The following is a 17,018-nucleotide window of genomic DNA, read 5'->3' as shown; positions in this document are numbered from 1 at the left end:
ACATAACTTGGCATGAAAAACCAACCTGTGCTTTCCTCATGTATACCAAAGGTTCTTTAAGATGTTCAGGAGGTGCAGCAGGATGACTAGGTAAAGGAAACCTAGGAGCAAAAAGAGGCAGCTAAATATCACACATTACTCTCTTGGTTAGATATTACTTACCTCTGTAGTCCATGTTATAAACTGTTTTCCCAGTAACATTTCATTTTACATTCAAAATGTATTGTTTTTATTAAGAAAATAGGTTGATTTAGTCAACAAATACTTGGGCCGCTCTAGGTACTAAGTATAAGGTGGTGATTGAGATAACATTCTCTGTTCTCATGGACGTAACATTCTCATGAAGAAAGCCAATAATTACAAACACATACAAATAAAATAATATCAGATTGTAACAAGTGCCGTGAGAAAATGAAAGCAGGGTAATAAGATACAATAAATTTGGAGGTCAGTGAAGTCCCCTTAGGGGATTTTATATTTAAACCAAGACGTGAGTGTGAAGGAGCCAACCATGCAAAGATCTGGGGGAAGAATATTCCAAGCAGAGGGATGGCAAGCGCAAGAATTCTGAGGAGGTAATGCATGAAATATTTAAGGATCAGAAAAAGTCAGGATCACTGGAACATAATGACTGAAGTGCAGAGTGGTATGAAATCACAGATAGAAAAGGCAGTAGGAAGACATGATGGTTCAACGTTTATTTGGAGATTCCAATCCATTTCACAACGATATATAACTCCTCTTGAAATTAGTCATCAGACTTGTACCTACAGCAAAACAGTCATGTTCCAATAATCAAGAACCGCAGAGCTGAATTCTCAAGAAATTCCTGGTCCAAAGTGGAACAAAACAAAAGCATGTAAAAGGTTAATAATATTTCAAACCACTTGCATATGTCCTGGAGCCTACATGTAAAAGGCTAAACTGTGCATAGAAACATTGCTGGAATAGGGAAAGGCAATCTATCCCACCTAATCTATAAGGCAGTTTCACAAATTGATTGTTTCTGGCAAATTATTTTTCCAGTAAAATCTACATTTCAGGTACCTTCCCATTCACAAATGAAAAAAAAAGTTAAGTCTCTAGATACCTTGATATTTCTTGTGTTATATGTAAGATAGTTTTAAAACTATCTCACATTGTCCAATACACCATTTGCTTCCACTTTTAATGGTAATTATGTCTAAATTTAATAAAGCTTAGAAATTTAGGATTAAAATTTGAGAGAATTTACTGATGATCTTAATAGTTATTTAAATGATCAAAGACATGTATCCAAAATACAGATAACAAGAGGAGACAACTTGAAAGTCATTCTTATTAAGACCAAAATCAAGTTAGATATTTATTTTTTCAGAAACTTTTAATGACAACCTACTCAATGTAAAAAAGAGACAGAAGTGAACAAAACTGGCTAAAATATCTGCCCTCATGGAGCTTACATTTAGTAATATGCAGAGATAAGGATTGCCAGATAGGAAAAATGCACAGAAACTTATACAGCACACTTCACTCTATTTTTTTCTTGTCCCCCAAGTCTCCCTAAATACTTAAATGTTCTACCCACTGACAGTAAACTATTTTAGGCAACCATTATTCCTCGCCTACATTTATCCAGCAGGTTCCTAAGTGCTTCCAGACTATTTTCAATCTATTCACCAGTTTGCCTGGATGTTGGCCAGAAGTGATGTCTTCCTTATTCACCAGTAATTGTAATTCCAGCATCTAGCATAATGCCTGGTACATAGTAGATAACCAATATATTGCTGAATGGATAAAATGCAAATTTGATCATATTATTACTTTACTTACAATTTTAAATGGCACCCAAATGCTTTTAGGATCCAGTCTACAAAGTCTGAAGAGGCACAATCCTTTTTATAAATCTAGACTCGTCCTTAGCCATGCTCCCTTCACCTGCTACCACCCAACCATACAAACTTTTGAACATTTGCACCACACTCTTTTCCACTTCTAAATCTCTGAGCCTGCTATTCCCTTCTGCCTGAAGTGCTTTTCTTCTCTACTCTTTCCCCTGACAAACTCTAGCTTAGTTTTCTGATCTCAGCATGGATATTGCTTCCTTTGGGAAGCCACCATGGCAACCCCAAATCTAAGTTAAATGCCAGCCTTATGTGTTCCTTGTATTTCCCCAATCATTGCACTTATTTTACTGCACTGTAAATGCCTCTTTAAAGTCTTTATGCCCAACTGAGATGTAAGTTCCGGGAGACAAAGACTGTCCAGCCTGTTTATTATCAATAGCACCTGGCTCTGTGCACAAGAGCAAACATACAGTAGCATTTCAAACTAAGAGGGCAAAGAAGAACTGTATGTTTAGGACGTTTCAGAGGTACCCAGGTCTACTGCTTGAGCACTCTCCCAGTGAAAGCCATGAATGTGTATGAAGACTTATCCAAATTTGTGGTCTAGTGTAAAGTATCCTTTATCTAACATCCTTCCATTTTAGGCCCACTACTGTTTGACACTTGTAACTCTGTAAGGTATGGTAGACTTTTGCATGTATCTACTGTAACAGCAAACTATACGATATGTTTTTATAACATGCACATATAGAATAAGATTTTTAAGGTTTATTTACTTCTTTATGTTCTTTAAGGGAAAAATAATAGGTCATCTGATTTCTTATAAACTGCTCTGTACAAAGTACAATGAAGACTAAAACACAGAAATAAATTGATCTATTTTTCATTTTGCATGTAAAGATTGTCTTAAATATAGTAAGGCTAAGACTAATAATTGCACTGTTTCCTCAATTCAACAAATATTTGTCATGTATTAGCATTAGTAGGTGGCTCAATAACTATTTGCTGACTCAATGTCATTTATTTGATACTGTAGGAAATATGAAAGAAATGTAAGACACAATTTTTGTTCCAGAACATTTTAAATCCAGTTAAGAGATAAGACATAGACCTATGTGAGACGTAGTAAAACGCATGGGCTTTGGAATCATATAGTTGGAGGTTAAGCCCTAGCACTTCCATTTGTTAGCTATATGATGTTCAACAAGTTACTTAAGTGGTCTGCCATGGTTTGAATGTTTGTCCTTTCCAAAACTCATGTTAAAATTTGTGATTGTAACAGTATTCAGAGGTGGGATCTTTCAGAGGTGATTAGGCCATGAGCTTCACCGACATAGGTGGGACTGGTGACATTATAAAAGGGTGAGTTAAACCCCCTCTTGCCCTCTCACCTTCTGCCATGGGATGATGCAGCAAGAAGGCTCTCACCAGATGCCGGCACCTTGATATTGGACTTCCCAGCCTCCAGAACTGTGAGCCAATAAATTTCTATTCATTATAAATTACCCAATCTCAGGTATTCTGTTATAGTATCATGAGACAGACTAAAACATGGTTTAAGCCTCAGTTTTCTCTTCTGCAAAACGGTGATCATAATAAATTTTACTTCATAGGGTTGTAGTGAAGATTATATTGAATAAGCCAATGCATGTAAAGTGTTGGCACAAAATAAGCATTCAATCACTGTGAATTATCATTCATATAATACTAAATAGTTATTAACACAATAACAAATATATAACTGTTTTAAATGAATGGAAAAGATAATTAAAGTATGCAATCTGAAATGGAGAGTGCTAACCTAGACTAGTTGAAAATTTCATGTAAATAACAGAATACAGAAAATTTTCTAGTATATTTGTCAAATAAGAAACTGACTAAAATCTTTGTAATGCTTACTAAAACAAGTAAAATGAAGCGTACTGTTTTCAGGTATAGTCTGTATAGCTCGTGTGTTCTATACCTCTATTAGGCATAAGGATGTGTATTTTTTATCTCCCATTGTTTAATATTACCTAATGAATACTCATACTTTCCTTTTTGCTTTCCTTATTCATCCATCCAATGGTTGCTGCCAATGAAAAATGCAACAGAATACTCTAAGTCTTCTTTATTCTTTTGACTTATGTTATGGGAAATGTTTCTTTCCCACCCCTGATGTGCACTTCCATGTGAAAAGAGTTCCATTACTATAACATTCTTGGACTCTCTCTAAGGCTTAACTCAACACACCACAGAAGAGGTTTATGCCTTATTCAACTTTTAAATTTGAGAAGCATAAACTGAACATACTGCCCCTGATCCAATGCTATTTGACTGGAAGGTTAAATCTATTTAATTCTTGAGATCAGTTGAAAGACTAATTTTGCTCTCATACTAAGCTATGTCCTCCTACCTAGTCTTTATCAGTAATAAAAGTGTAATTTTGATATCCCATCTGCTTTTTTGTTTTATCTTGTTTCTTAATTTGTTCAGAACCCAAGCGAGGAATAAAAATAATATCACTGGACTCCTTAAAAAAATCCCAACGAGTTATTCAGAAAATATATACTTAAAGTTCTATTGTACAAAATGTCAACAATATGATAATGAATAAAACACAGTCCCTTCTATCAAGTAAAAGGGCAGTCTGTCACACAGAACAATTTTCAGTAATACTAGTAATATCACCTCAGATTGAGAATCCAGTGTTTGGAATTACACACAACAAGGCACCTTTAGTACATATTATAAATTTAAAACCTTACTTGTCATGATAAATGTCTATTCCTTTGGTGACTGCCAAAGGTACTGTCACAGTACTACTAAAGGTATGGTCACAGTCAACTTCAATTATTAGATAGCACTTATATCTAACATTATTTAAGACTTCAAATCCAACTGGGAAGATGGATTTGAGCAAAGAAGCAAATACTAATTTTTTTAAAAATTGTATCTAAAGCACATGCGCACAGGCGTTCATCTGAGTCTCTTCATTTTAGAAACAATTCTGGTAAGCTGCATTATGTCATTTCCCAGTTAAATGAACTGGAAAAGTCAAGTTGAAAATGGGAGTGTTAAACACTAGAGAAGGCTACAGACAGAAATACAGTGATAGCAGTAAAGGAAAAAAAAAGCAGACATGGGAACTCTATTAGACTTGGGAACTCTATTAGACTATGAGCTCTATGAGGGCAGAAATTGTGTTTATTGTTCTACACTATATGCTCAGTGCTTAGTATGGTGCTACCACATGGTAGGTATTCAATAAATAACTGACAAGTAACAGAACATTGAAGAAACTACAAAAGCTAACATTCTGGATTTACATTTTAAAATGGCAAACAGTTCTACACACCTTAATAGACCCTGATGTTAAATATAAATAAACAAAAACACAGATGTTCTTAATAATGACACCAATCTTGCCAAAGAACAAAAAAGATAATCATGTTTAGAATGGACAGTTTATAAAGACACAAAAAAAGAACGTCAGTAAGCTTCGGTTATCTGAAATATTAACTTTAGAGAAACATCTTATTCCCTAATTCCACTGGATAAATGAATTGTTAATATAAAATAATGGGTGGGGCCAGACGCAGTATCTCATATCTGTAATCCCAGCACTTTGGGAGGCCAATGCAGGTGGATCACTTGAGGTCAGGAGTTCGAGACTAGACTGGCCAACACGGTGAAACCCCATCTCTACTAAAAATACAAAAACTAGCCAGGTACTGTGGCAGGGGTCTGTAATCCCAGCAACTTGGGAGGCTGAGGCACAAGAATCACTTGAACCCAGGAGGCGGAGGTTGCAGTTAAGCCAAGATCATTGCACTGCACTTCAGCCTGGGTGACACAGTGAGACTCCATCTCAAAAAGAAAGAAAATTAAAAAAATAAAATAGTTGGTGGTTAAAAAAAAAAACGCACCTATTTCTTATTGTTTGTCAGGCAAGATGGTAGTAATTTTTAATTGTATTAACTTACTTGAAATGTTGTATAAATATTAATGATAATAATACAATAAGTATATATAACAATACTGGTTTTATTACTCACAAAGTAAATATAGCTAAACAAAACACTATTGCAAAATAGGTAGGAAAACTCACACACTCAGTTCACTATAAACAGCATTCTGAAGTTTCTTCTCCCAACCTGTTTTTTAAAAAAAGAATAAAATATATGAACATACTAGTTTTTAAATAAACATACATCATAATTAAATTTATCTCAACAAAACTTTGGCATCATATTTATTTGTGAAAGAACTTTGTCAACTGCCAATCCCTATATAAAGTGTTATTAAAGATTATTTCCTATATACTTACTATATCCCTTGGCTAACACTGAGCAGCAAAGTCACCAACATGATATTTTAAAATAATATTATTGCACCATTTTATCAAGTTGGGAGGAACATTTCCTTTTTCACTATCAAAGTGCTCAATGAATGTCAAAATCTTCGGATGTTGTACTACTAAAGCTGTAAGGAATGTGCCAAGGGAACAGCAAAAAACAGCCACCTGATGAAGACAGATGACAAGTATCTAGTTATAATTAACTTGTCAGCAAAGTCCTGGATGACAGAGGCAGATTATTGTGAGTTACCAATAGTCAGACCAGTTAGCTCAGCTTCTAACTATCCGGGACAACCACTTAACATCTCAGTTCCCATATGCAGATGCTGGACTAGGGAACCTCTCTCTCCTCTTGCTCTTTGAAAAGTTAGAATTTTCTTTTTATTTTCTGTGAAAGCATAAAAGGAAAAAAGTCACAACTGAAAAGTAAAATGAAAAATTATTTAACTAAGGAGATACTTAATACCTTAAGGATGTATTTATCCATCAGGATATTACCAGTAAGGCAAACAGTATTTAAAACAAACTAATGCAAAGGAGTCTTTCTGACAGAGTTCTTGAATTTTTGCACCATTTTGTTAAAATGTCTAATAGTTCTAATTCTCCCTAAATAGAAACCTATTTGGCCATAGTTTTCACAATTTTGAATGAGAAACTGGAAGGCTGGGGATAAAATATTATTTATTTTGCCTTGCAAGGGTATCCAAGGCACAGAATACAGTCATGGGTTCTTAGTTTCTGTTTCTGATTGGGCCAGTAAAGCTCTTTCCTCATCCCTCTTCTCTGCTTATCACTAGAGACAGAAACAAAAAACCATGGCTTCAGGCTGTTAAAAGCCTAAAACAAAACAAAACAGAATGACGACAACAAAGTAAGGTGGCTGTACAAGCTTGAGGGCTTAAAGAATTAGGAATAAATAAAACATTTTCTTATTTTGCCTTAAGTTATTAGGAAAAAATTACGAACCTGATATTTTAAAGAATTCCTTAATATCTTCTTTCAGTGATTCAAGTTTAATCTCAGGTCTCTGAAGACTGGCCTAATAATAATAATAATAATAATAAAGAAAGATAAGGAAGGAAAAGACATCCAAAGTAAATCATTTCAGTTGATATTTAGAACAAATGAAATGTTTAAAAAGGAGTGTCCAAAAATGTATACTATTTGAAAAATCCTCTTGAAGATAGAGCTTAGAACTATCTAGAATAGCTTGTAAGAAAGAAGACTTTCTCACTAACTCTTAAAGGATCTGTGATAGTATACTAAAGTCTACTAAAATTATAAAAACTTGGAGATTATGAGTCCTTATCATCTTTATCTAGGGTCTCAAGTTGGAAAAATACTCAGATTTTATAAATTCATTGCCTTGATATTATATTAAATATATATGGCACCTGTACCTAATGACTGAAAAAACAGTTGCATCCATGTAAATGGATCTTTGCATAGTGTCTTCCTCTTTGGATTGCTTTTCAATGTAAATGCATTGTGTATATTTGTAGAAAATACATAAAACTACTAGTTCATAAATGTGTATTATTAGTGTTTTACCTTCAAGTGCATTTTTCCTATTCTACTGGTTTTTCACACTGTAATTTTTACCAAAAAATAAAATTTTTCCTACTTGTAATGGCTTTGATTACTCTCAAAGTGTTGATGTTCCATCACCTAGCTCTGTCAAATTCTAGCAGCATACTTCTTCAGAAGGAATTTCTATTAGAGGATCTCAAATAGAGTATTTCAAACCTAAGAAATCAAAACTTGGTTTTATCCTCCACTCTCTGTCTTGTTCCTTCTCTTACATTTTTCAAATCTGCATCTATAAAATTACCATTTACCAAATCTTCCAAGTTAGAAACTTCAAATTTATTCTCAATTCCACACTAACTCTTCCATGATTCAATGCCTTTCTGGGAGATGGCACTGGTGGCAGTGAGATTTTTTTTAAAAACCTCCTCGATTTCCACATAAAAACAGACCAAGCAACTAGATAGCAAAGCCAAATCCCTTGCAAAATATTCACAACAAAATTAGATGATAAGCTATCCCCCAGAAATACAAGCAGCTGAGGATAAACCAACTGCCATAAGACCTGTAAGGTATCAACATCTGTACAGGAAGAAGCAGAAGAAACAATTGGCTATCTGATGTAGTGAAAACAAAAGAACCCCAAAGTAGTCAACAAACATACACTTGAACACATGATGAGCCAACTTTAGAGCAGAAGTTAAAACAGGGAGGGGTTTTGCCTAATCCAAATATAGCCAGGTGATATCTGAAGAGACTGGAGCAATCTAGTACCTATAAATTCTTAAAACTGACAAATCAAGGCTCCCTTTCCAAAGTCTGGAAATGTTGATAGAGTAATAAAAAAGGAGAATGATAGGGAGCTAACTCATTACCTTAAACAGTGGTAAATAATGAAAAAGGCATTTATGCTGCCTTTCCTATTGGCACTATACCACTGGATATCTACACAGTAAATGAGGGGAAATGACTCTGCAAAAGTATTCTAGCTAATAACTAAAATAGATATGACATAATTAGAATATCACAACTTTGCAATCCCCAAAGAATTACTAATTCTAGGCATTGAGCAAAAATAGCTACTAACATTGCAAAAGAGATAATCAGACATTATGTGGTTTTCAATGAAAGAAGACTCTACTGCTATTGTCAGGCCAAAGGGATAACACCGGAGTATCATGAAGCCTCTGGGTCCACCTGTTAACTTATAAGACGTACAAAGGACAGAGGAACATGTTGAGTTATACCATGAATTTGCAGTAAGAAAAATCTCCAGGCTATGGGAAATTCTAAGGTCAAACAGCCTCGTTCTTCAGCTGATAAACTGTAAGGAAAAACAAAGGAAGGAGAGAAAACCTATAGCTTTAAAAAAAAAAAAAAAAAAGACAAAGACATTTTAAAAATAGGCAGGACTAAACTACAGTGTCTAGAGATATATATTTGATTAATAAAATTATCAAGGAATGCAGAAAATATAAAAAATACTCAATGTCACTAATCACTAAAGAAATGCAAATCAAAACTGCAATGAGATACCATTTCACACCAGTCAGAATGGCTACAATTAAAAAGTCAAAAAATAACATGTCAGGAAGGCTGTAGAGAAAAGGGAAGGTTTACACACTGCTAGTGGGAATGTAAATTAGTTCAGTCATTGTGGAAAGCAGTCTGGAGATTTCTCAAAGAACTTAAAACAGAACTACCATTTGACCCAGCAATCCCAATTACTGGTATATATGCAAAGGAATATAAATCATTCTACTATAAAGACACATGCATGCCTATGTTCATTGCAGCACTATTCAGAATAGCAAAGAAATGGAATCAACCTAAATGCCCATCAACAGTAGATTGGATAAAGAAAATGTGGTACATATACAACATGGAGTACTACACAGCCATAAAAAACAACGAGATCATGTCTAGCAACATGGATGAAGCTGGAGGCCATTATCCTAAGTGAACTAAGAGCAGGGACAGAAAAACAAAACCCACATGTTCCCACTTATACATGGTAACTGAACATTGAGTACACGTGGACACAAAGAGGGAACAATAGACAGCAGGGCCTACTTGAGGGTAGAGGGTGGGAGGAGGATGAGGAATGGAACTACCTACTGGGTATTATACATACTATCTGGGTGATGAAATAATCTGTATACCAAACCCCCATGATAAACAATTAATCTATATAACAAACCTGCACATGTGCCCCTTAAACTAAAAGTTAAGAATAATAAAATATCTAACAGAACAGCTAAAAAAAAAAAGAAATGCAGAAAAGTGATTACCATAAATCTCATGTTATCAGAAATGGAGGGGTTTGTGATTGGGATGGGACAAATGGAGAGGTTTCCAGTGTGGCTGGCAAAGTTTCACTTATAGGGTGGTCATTACAAAGTCCTTCACTCCATAACAACACATTATAGATTTGTATCTATAATATAAATATAAATTTATATACTTATGGGCTAGAAAGGTTCAAAAAAGACAGGATCAAAGGTCCTCCCAATCTATACTTTCTCTCTATTTTAAAGTCCCACATTTAGTCTAAGACAAGTCTTCTTTCTCATTTGAATTACTGCAACAACCTCTAAATTGGGCTTCTTGTCACCTTACTTAAATTGTGACCACTTCCACCTGGCATTCTCAAAACTCCCTTACTCTATTTTTTCTTCTTTCTTAGCATTTGTCACCTTCTATTATACTGCACGATTAATTTATTTTCTATGTTTATTGGTATATCATCTATCTCATTACATTGGAAGTGGTAAGCTCCATTAGGGCAGACATTTCTGCCTTTTTTTACTGTCTGTATCCCAAGTGTTTTCTGTAAACCTAAGTTGTTTTCACATAGTAGGTGCTCAATAAATGTTTGTTGAATGAATGAACCAATTCTCCCTTTCCCAATCTATCTTCCAGCATTTCTTTCTAAAACATAAGTCTCTCCCAGCTGTGGCTCTTCACAGCTTACATAAGAAGTCTACATTTTTTAACATGGCATACTTGGTCCTTCACAATGTAGACCCAACTTATCTCTACAAATTCATCTCCTGCTGTTGCTCCACCAAGTTAACAACAACCTCTTCTCACACCTACTCCCCACACACATCTTAGCCACAGTAAACTATATTACTGATTTCCCAACTCTCAGTCCTTTAAGGGCTGTTCATATTTCCTCAGATGGAAGTGCTCTCTCACTACCTTGGCAAACACCCACTAGCTTCCAAGACATCCTTCAAATATCACCTCCTTTCCTTAGGCCAGGCAGCAAGGATAAAACATTATGTTCCTCTGTTTCAACAATTATCAGATTACAATGTAATTTTCAGCTCACCTATTCATCTTTCTGACTAGACTATAAGTTCGAAGGCAAGGAATGGGTCTTTATTTTTGCATCCCAAGTATCATCCTGGCATTAATTATTGTTTGACAAAATTATATTAACCAAACCACATTCTATTTTTTACCCAATTTCCTCCCCCGCAAAACAAGGAACTTGATAAAAATTATGGTTAAGTGAAGAGACTGTTTTCCAATATGTTACTCCTAGAAAAGACTTTTAAAAGCAGAAAAACCCTGGTAATTATTCAAATGCACTAAATTGAAAGTAAATAAGCTATCTTATACTAGCCTGCACTTGAAAATGATTCGGAGAGAAAACAATTTAAAGAATTTTTTAAAAACTGGTTGTTTTTTCTAAACACTTTCAATATTTTAAGGTTGCTAGACCTCCTAGATATACTTTGCACCCAAACTAATTATAAACATCTTGAAGTATTTGAGGATCAAAAGCAGGACAGTGATAACATGGTAAGGCACAGTGGTTCTCAAACATGATTTAGCAACAGAACCTATTTTGCAAATGAAATTGAAAACCTATTAGGAATCCTATATAAAACACATTGAAAATGATATTACCAAACAATAAGAACAATGAGCCTTTTCTTGTTTGCTAATGTTATGATTAACATTTAAAAGGTACAGCTTTATTCTGATATAGCCTCAATATCCAATTTCTGTATTTTGTTTTGGTGGTTCAGCATAGAGAAAAGTCCCGATCAAAGACATGTTTGCATTTTTAATAGACTTCCTGGTCATCTCAGCACACTCCCAAATTAAACTGATGTAGGAAATTGAAAGAAGCAGAGTTGGAAATTTTTATTTTGAGATAAATCCTAAAATTTACCACAAATACAAAATCAGACAAAGAGCTTCCAATACTGCTAAAATTACACATAATATGGTTTTACTACTACATGATGGGGTATGACAAGCTCACTTGCCTTACATCTCAGAAGTATACCATCACCAGGGGCCTGTGTTGAACAGAAGCACTTGTGCTTTGCCTGGCCAACCAACCCCAAACACAGTATACCCACTGCATTAAGGTTCATCACTTGAACAACATTCCATAAGCACACATGTGCAAGCTCAGATATTTTAAAGGACCGGTGTAGAATTATATCTTTATAATCAAGCATGCATTTGTAAGAAGTGTCCCAAACACATGACAAAAGATAAGAGAAACAGGTTCTATTCTGGGATCATCCAGAAACAAGTTAATCTGGAAACACAGTAGTGGATTATGTGCTAAGCACTTGATATTTAGTGCATCTGAAAGTGTTATTTCTTAGTATAATTTTTAATTAAATATTTTTAAGTGAATATAGCTTTTCAGAATCCTTAGGTATAATAGAACACAGTTTGAAAACCACTTGGGACTAAATGAGAGTAGGATTTGGCATCAAAAGATCTGGAATCACCTCTCAGTGTAATTTACTAGCTTGTTCAAGTCATTTAACCTCTCTGTATGGCTTTTCTTCTTTATTTAATAGGAAAAATAATACCTTAACTAAGTTATTATGAGTCTCAAATAGAAAAATGTTCAGTTATTTTTAGGCTGTAAAGTCCAATATAAATTAAAGTTGCTGTGCTATAAAATATAAGATGTCCCAGATGGCAATGGACTAAATATCTGTAAAACTGTCAGTGAGGTGGGTGAGGGGGGCTGGAAGTAGAGGCTTTTCAAATATCTATGACAAAAGTTAAGTCTTCTTTAAACAGAATGCCTCTCACTCACTTTAAGAGCTAGTGAAGAATATGCTCAAAAATATAATCTAGTGAGAAAGGGTACAGTACATTTGCAGTTATGGTCCTGCATGCATCCTTCATCCATTTAGTTATGCTGATTCTGACATCCTCCACCCTTCTGCACTCCTAGAAACACATGACCAAACCTCTCCCACTCACACACATACACAAATCTAGTTTCTTTCAATTCCTACTAGAATAGTCCTAATCCAAAGTACTGGCCACTAGCAATCTTAAATTTCTAATCTTGGTGAACAAAAAGAACTGGAGAAGCAAAGCAGCTAAAATAGCAGCTAGGCCAAAGAAGCTGCAAAGTAAGCTGAGGCTAACTCTCCATTAAGTACAAATGAAGGCATAGGAAGTTCTACAAAAAGGGTTCCAAGGATCCTTTAATTCCCTCTAAAGAGACCTCATCCTCCCCGCTTTTCACTATGCTATCGTGCTAATCCTGAACTTCATCATTCTGTGCCCCATGGAACTGTAGGGTTAGAAGTGATTACAGAATTCTTCTATGTTGACTAACCATTTAATGCTTGATTATCCGCTCCAAATGATTTTCTGGCTTCAAAACTCTAACTTTAAAACTGTACCTTTCTAACTTAGAAACTGTCTACATCCCTACTTTAGTCAATTCCATCTCTGAACTATTCTACTGGAAAATTCTTACTTACTGATTAATTCTCCTTAAGATTTACCATCACTACCCCCTCCCCTCCACCACTCCACCCTGGGGTCATAGAAATAAGCTTAACGTCTCCTCTGTGAGAGAGCTTCCAATTTGAAGATAGCTACTGTGTCTTCCCTGAAGGCTTCTCCTTTTAAGGCCACAATATATTCCCGGGTTCTTCAAGTTCTCTTCATACAACAGAGCCTTCTTACCACCCTGGCCATTCCTCTCTGAGCAAGGTCCAGTGCAACTTGTTCTCCATTGTGGTAGTTTCTTAACTGGCCTCTCTATTTCACTCACTCCACTAGACCACTGATATTCAAACTTTTCAATCTCAGGACCCTCTTAAAAATTACTGATGAGGAGCCAGTTATAGTGGCATACACCTGTGATCCCAGCTACTGGAGAGGCTGAAGCTAGAGGGTCACTGGAACCCAGCTCTTTGAGACCAACCTGGGCAACATAGTGAGACTGCATCTCAAAAACATTATTGAGAACCCAAGAATGCTTTGTTTATGTGGATGACATCTATTGATATTTGCACTGGAAATTAAAACAAAAACAATTAAAATATTTGTTTATTAGAATGGTAGTTTTTCAAAACATTAAACATAGAGTTCATACGATTCAGTAATTATTCCACTTTTGAGTATATAGCCAAAGAAATGAAAACAGATACTCAAACAGATACTTGTACACCAATGTTCATAGTAGCATCTCTTTTTTTTGTTTGTTTTTTGAGATGGAGTCTCCCTCTGTCACCCAGGCTGGAGTGCAGTGGTGCTGATCTCTGCTCACTGCAAGCTCCGCCTCCAGGGTTCACGCCATTCTCCTGCCTCAGCCTCCCAAGTAGCTGGGACTACAGGCACCCGCCACCACGCCCGGCTAATTTTTTTTTTTTTTTTTTCCCCAGTAGAGACAGGGTTTCACCGTGTTAGCCAGGATGGTCTTGATCTCCCAATCTTGTGATCCGCCCACCTTGGTCTCCCAAAGTGCTGGGATTACAGGCATGAGCCACCACACCAGGCCCATAGTAGCATTATTAACAATAGCCAGAGGTGGAAACAACCCAAATGTCTATAGATGGATAAATGGATAAACAAAAATCATATGTACATATATATTAGTACAATGGAATATTATTCAGCTCTTAAAAAGAAAATTCTGGCCTGGTGTGGTGGCTCACCCCTGTAATCCCAGCACTTTGGGAGGCCAAGGCGGGTGGATCACGAGGTCAAGAGACTGAGACCATCCTGGCTAACACAGTGAAACCCCGTCTCTACTAAAAATACAAAAAATTAGCCCGGCGTGGTGGCGGGCCCCTGTAGTCCCAGTTACTCAGGAGGCTGAGGCAGGAGAATGGTGTGAACCCAGGAGGCGGAGCTGGCAGTGAGCCGTGATGGCGCCACTGCACTCCAGCCTGGGTGACAGAGCAAAACTCCGTCTCAAAAAAAAAGAAAAAAGAAAAAGAAAAGAAAAAGAAAAGTCTGACACATGTTACAACATGGATGAACTTTCATGATATCAAGCTAAGTAAAATAAATCTGCCAAAAAAAAACCAGATACTGTATGATTCCACTTACATAAGGTACCTAGAGTGGTTAAATTCATAGAGATAGACCACAGAATGGTGGTTACTACAGGTTGAAGAGGGGGAGAATGTGGAGTTATTATTTATGGGTACAGAGTTTCAGTTTGGAATGATGAAAAAGTTTTGGAGATGGATGGTGAGGATGGCTGCACAACAAGGTGTATATACTTAATGACAATGAACTGTATACTTAATGATTAAAATGGTCATTTTTATGTTATGTATATCTTACCACAAAAAAAATCTGTTCAATTCATTTTAATATAACTATAATAAACTCATTGTATACTAACTTATTTTTATTTAAAGTAATTGTATTTTCAAAAATAAAACAGTGAGAAAACAGGGTTTTACATTTTTGCAAATCTCTTTTGATGTCTGTCTTAAAAGAAGACAGCTAGATTTTTTATTCTGCCATAGTTTTCAGTCTGTGGTACTGTGTTGTTTTGGTTGTTGTCCATGGAAAAAGGAAGAGTATTTTAATATTCTTTTTCAGATAAATGGGGATATTCTCCTTTGATAGTATACCAAAATTTATAAGCAGTAGTTTCCTAAAGATTAGTTTTGATGTAGAATCTGACCATCAATAAACTTTCCATACTTTATAACATAAAAATACATTGATCAGTCTTGCACTGTGACTTAATTTTTTACATATCATACATAATTTTGTAACATTATACACTGGTCTTTTCAAATATATTGGTTAACTAAGTTATAAAGTGAAAACATATCATTGAATAAAAAGTAATGTTCATTACTATCACCACGAATATGCAACTGGCACATAGGAAATGTTCAATAAATACAATGGAATATTATTCAGCCCTTAAAAGGAAAGAAAATTCCGACACACGCTACAACATGAATGAACTTTGAAGCCATCAAACTAAGTGAAATAAATTTTTTAAAAGACAGATACTGTATGTTTCCATTTGTATGAGGTACCTAGAGTAGTTAAATTCATAAGACAGGCCGTAGAACATGGTTACTACAGGTTGGTGGGAGCGGGGGAGAAGAAGAGTTATTACTTATTACTTATATATGCCTAGAGAGAGAGAGAGAGAGACATACACAATATATATAAAATACATAAACAAAAAGCTAAAACAGAAGTGATATTTTAAAAGGATATAATGTCCTTTCTCACATCAATCCCCAAAATATCCTTATCATGAGCTTAATAGTTTATACTTGTCTAATTTCTCTCAAGAGCCCATCCTACCACAGATGAGAAGCTCAATTAAAATATGTTGAATTACTACGTATCTTTATTTCTTCCTAATACTTTTGGTTCTTTCCAAAACTGTAGACCAGACCTGTTTCTGTAATCCTAGTCATCCCAGTGGACACACATTGTAGCCAGGAAAAAGATCTAGTTTCAAATGGAAAGTTCTGGCTCTGCAAAAGCTGACCATGCCTTATACTCAATCTGCGCTGTATAATTCCAGCCCTGCTCTGGTTTCTCTCACCTGAGGATGGATCCCTCACTGGTTTTCTTTTGCTGACATCTCCAAGCTGACCCCCTTCTCTTCCAGCACTGGCTGTCTTGTCCCCTATTCATCCGTATCTTTATTCTTAGCCTCCTTTCATGGTATACTTTATGCCTGAAAGTCTTCACTTCACATTTAGTAACCAATTTTCTACCTTTCATTTCAACTTGGTCTTACCTAATTCAACCCTACCTGACCTTCTATAAACAACTCAGTTTCCTCTAAAAGCTGAAATAAAACAATGAAGAGATGTACTTAAACAAAGTAAACCCACATTTTAGTATTTCTGTTATCCCTTACATACATATTTTCTATGGAGACAAGAACTTTCTTATTTTATAATCCTGTATACCATTATTTCTTTCTTTACTGTTTTAACTTTTCAGGATTAAAGGACAAACAGCAGCTAAAGTAGATATGGGTAAGTATGACAGCACTCCCTGGTTCACACCAAATGTAATCAGGGTTCTTGACTTATGAC

At 35.5% G+C, this 17,018-nt stretch overlaps 1 protein-coding gene across 3 annotated transcripts in view; it reads right to left on the bottom strand.

Annotated features, from left to right (window-relative positions):
* Nucleotides 1–17,018, bottom strand: part of TBC1D19 (TBC1 domain family member 19) — a 157,238-nt gene that overhangs the window by 126,700 nt on the left and 13,520 nt on the right. For 2 of the 3 annotated variants that reach the window (XR_001444697.3, NM_001260783.1), the window contains 3 exon segments: nt 7,132–7,204; nt 5,917–5,962; nt 26–101 (listed from right to left, as the gene is read on the bottom strand). Coding sequence is in view for 2 of the 3 variants with exons in the window: in NM_001260783.1 (NP_001247712.1) it covers nt 26–101; nt 5,917–5,962; nt 7,132–7,204 (195 nt within the window). In the remaining variant the exon portion in view is untranslated. 3 annotated transcript variants of the gene reach the window in all.

The sequence above is a fragment of the Macaca mulatta genome, chromosome 5 (assembly GCF_049350105.2).
Source record: "Macaca mulatta isolate MMU2019108-1 chromosome 5, T2T-MMU8v2.0, whole genome shotgun sequence".
In the NCBI taxonomy this organism is placed as follows: domain Eukaryota; kingdom Metazoa; phylum Chordata; class Mammalia; order Primates; family Cercopithecidae; genus Macaca; species Macaca mulatta.
The sequence above is the reverse complement of the archived record's forward strand: the minus strand, read 5'-3'. Positions and strand labels throughout refer to the sequence as shown.